The sequence below is a fragment of the Galeopterus variegatus genome, unplaced genomic scaffold, assembly GCF_000696425.1.
Source record: "Galeopterus variegatus unplaced genomic scaffold, G_variegatus-3.0.2 Scaffold1366, whole genome shotgun sequence".
NCBI classification, from domain to species: Eukaryota; Metazoa; Chordata; class Mammalia; order Dermoptera; family Cynocephalidae; genus Galeopterus; species Galeopterus variegatus.
In genome coordinates, this window is record NW_007727477.1 from 42,500 (window position 1) to 45,958 (window position 3,459).

Here is a 3,459-nt window from a genome sequence, read left to right on the forward strand (position 1 = left end):
CAGGAATTTTCAACAGAAAATAAAATATGAAGAATTTGCTAAAGAATGGTTTAAAAGTTGTTTTTTAATAGTTTGTTTAATGTTTTGAAGAAGGGATCCAAAGAAGATCAGGTGCGCATTATTTTGAAGAAAATATCTCCTGAATGAAGACAAGCAGTCCTCTAGGGAAAACTTAATGAAATACAATTTGTTTTATCAAGTGCTACATTATTTTCAATTAGATACATAGTTCATTTATTATCTCTGAAATAAACTTTTTACATTAAAATCTAATTAACTTGAAGAGTTAATTGGGCTACTATGGAAAAATTTGTTGGTATTTTCCTAGTGGCTCATTCATTTCCTAACCAGTGGAAGAAGGGAAGCATGAATTACCATTTTATCAATGGATCTAATAAAGCCAGAAGTGGAACTGTAAGATCTGTGCACCGTGCACAAACCCCACACGTCAGGATGGCTCACCTCACAAAGACCATGAGACAGAGACTGATGCAATCAAGCAAGAGGAGTTTATTTCCAGCATGCTGGGGTCACTCAGCATTCAAGACAAAAGCGACCATGAGCCTTTAACACAAGAGCTTTTTATACAGTTTTTTAGACAGACTTTCACAATAGGATGAGTTGTTTACTGTTTACAGGTTATCAGAGGTGACCTTTGGATTTATTGGTGGGCTTTAGCAAGCTGGTACCCTGATAAGGAACAGTGCACTTCCCAATCGTTTATCTTCCAGGTGGCTTTTAGATAAGGAACTGGTCAGTCAGTTCCTGGAACCGGGTGGTGTTTTACTCCCTTCCTGGAATTTAATGTGTCTGGGCCTGCCTTACTTAAAATGGTGTTAGTTATGTTTTCCCATCTTTAATAAGCATTAAATACAGAAGCAAATTAAGCATGTTAAAGTTATATTTTTTCCTACAATTTCCCCCTTTTTCTTGTGTGTATTTTCAATCATGAGATACTTGTCTCTTGTTGATTTAATGCTTGATATTGTTGTCTTAACATCATAATTTGAACAGTACTAACACATTATTTAACAAAAGCTAGCAGGCGATTTAAAATGCAGGGACCGAAGGTCAGAAGCAGCATTAAAATAATTCGTGGTCCTAACAGGGTTGACACGAGGGTTGTGAGCCAGGGGGAGGAGTTGAACCATGACTCAAACCAGCCCTGACTTTGTTCTCTTTCTCTTTTCCTTTTGGCTAGGCCTTCCCTGATTTTGGCCATGGAGTCTTTAATTACCCCTGAGTGATCAATGTAAAAACAACATTCTTCTTTTAGTGCAGCGCAGAGCTCCCCTTGCTGAAGGAACAAGAGGTCCAATCCCCTTCTATTTTGTAGAACCACCTCAGAAAGGGAGGTGAGGGACCCCTGTAATTTAGTAATCGAATTTTCTATTTCTTTAATATCAGCATCTATGGCTGCCTGTAAACTCTGGTAATTTTGATGCTGAACAGCCAAAGCTGAAATTCCTGTTGCTGCCCCAGCCGCTCCTAATCCTAAGCCCAAAAGGACAGAGAGGGTGATAGTTATGGGTTCCCTTCTGGTTCAGTCAACCGAAGGTCAGAAGCAGCATTAAAATAATTCGTGGTCCTAACAGGGTTGACACGAGGGTTGTGCGCCAGGGGGAGGAGTTGAACCATGACTCAAACCAGCCCTGACTTTGTTCTCTTTCTCTTTTCCTTTTGGCTAGGTCTTCCCTGATTTTGGCCATGGAGTCTTTAATTACCCCTGAGTGATCAATGTAAAAACAACATTCTTCTTTTAGTGCAGCGCAGAGCTCCCCTTGCTGAAGGAACAAGAGGTCCAATCCCCTTCTATTTTGTAGAACCACCTCAGAAAGGGAGGTGAGGGACCCCTGTAATTTAGTAATCGAATTTTCTATTTCTTTAATATCAGCATCTATGGCTGCCTGTAAACTCTGGTAATTTTGATGCTGAACAGCCAAAGCTGAAATTCCTGTTGCTGCCCCAGCCGCTCCTAATCCTAAGCCCAAAAGGACAGAGAGGGTGATAGTTATGGGTTCCCTTCTGGTTCAGTCAACTGAACCAGAACACAAAAAATCCTGGGTTTCTATTTTGAGCTTGATGGTAAACAACAGCCCATCATTATATTCTTCTTTATAAAACCTTAGTCCTCATGTAAATCCCTTTCCCATCCAATGGCTATCAAAGTATTCCTTTGAATCCCAGTTGCCTGGGGCTCCTAAAGCTAGTTTACACATATCTGGAAATAAGTCAGGCCACCACCCTCCTGTAGTCACCTTGGATTGACTCCAGATTGTATCTTCCACCCTATTTACAACATACCAAGTGAAATTTCTGGGGATATGTGGGCTGCTAGCTCTTGGGCCCTGGAAGAGAATTGTTACGCATAAGAGGAGCAAGAGATTTTTCATCTTACAACATTTAGGGTGTCCGAACAATTTTCAGTCTTAAGGGGTGTTCCTTGGGAACTCTGGACTCTCTAGGCGGCGTCTCCCGGTCCTTGGTCCTCTGGCAGCGCAGGTTTTACGTGCGAGGCGTGGATCCAAGCGGAGATCCCGTATAGACTGTGTCCCCAACCTGGAACTGCTGAGAAACCTCGCGGGTCCCAGGCTTATAGGAGGCTGCCAGCTGCGTCCAGACTTCCTTCTGTACTGCTTGTAGTCCTTTCAACCTGGCATATAAGTCACTGTTACTGTGGCAAGTGGATTCAAAAGCATCCCCCAGTAAAGTCAAGGGGGCAGGGGTACCATAGAGAATTTCAAAGGGAGTCAGGTTGAACCGGGAGGGGGTGTTCCTAGCTCTAAACAGGGCTGAGGGAAGGAGCATCACCCAGTCCACGCCAGTCTCCATGGTTAATTTAGTCAGGGTCTCTTTTAGAGTCCTATTCATCCTTTCTACCTGTCCTGAACTCTGGGGTCTATAGATACAATGTAATTTCCAATTGACCCCTAGGTGTCTGGCCACTCCCTGACTTATCTTGGCAACGAAGGCAGGTCCATTGTCAGACCCGATTACCTTGGGCACCCTGAAGCGTGGGAAGATTTCTTCCAGGATTTTCTTGTCCACGACTGTGGCTGTTTCTTGTTTCATTGGAAATGCTTCTACCCATCCAGAGAGGGTGTCTATAAAAACTTGGAGATACTTGTAACCATATCTGCCTGGCCTGATTTCTGTAAAGTCTACTTCCCAATATACTCCTGGTCTGTCTCCCTTAAGTCTCTTGCCAGGCCCTGATGTATTTTTGCAGATATTTACATTTTTGACAAGGTACACAGCTTTTAACTATCTGCTCTACTAAATGTTTTAGCCCTATGATATGATATTTTGTTCTTAGGGAAGTTTGGACCAATTTGTTTACTCCCGGATGAGTCCATTGGTGCATTTGTTTGATCATGGCACATGCTTGTTCTTGTGGAAAGATAGGCTTGCCTGACGCTGCATGCCAGCGCCCTTTTTCCTGATTATAATAGTTATTAG

The 3,459-nt window shown here is 42.6% G+C and overlaps 1 protein-coding gene across 1 annotated transcript in view; it reads right to left on the bottom strand.

Moving 5' to 3' along the window:
• Positions 1-2,505: 2,505 nt before the first annotated feature.
• The window catches only part of LOC103593548, a 5,566-nt gene continuing 4,612 nt past the window's right edge, over positions 2,506-3,459 (bottom strand). The window contains 2 exon segments of the mRNA XM_008576555.1: positions 2,506-3,237; positions 3,239-3,439. Coding sequence (XP_008574777.1) covers positions 2,506-3,237; positions 3,239-3,439 — 933 coding nt within the window.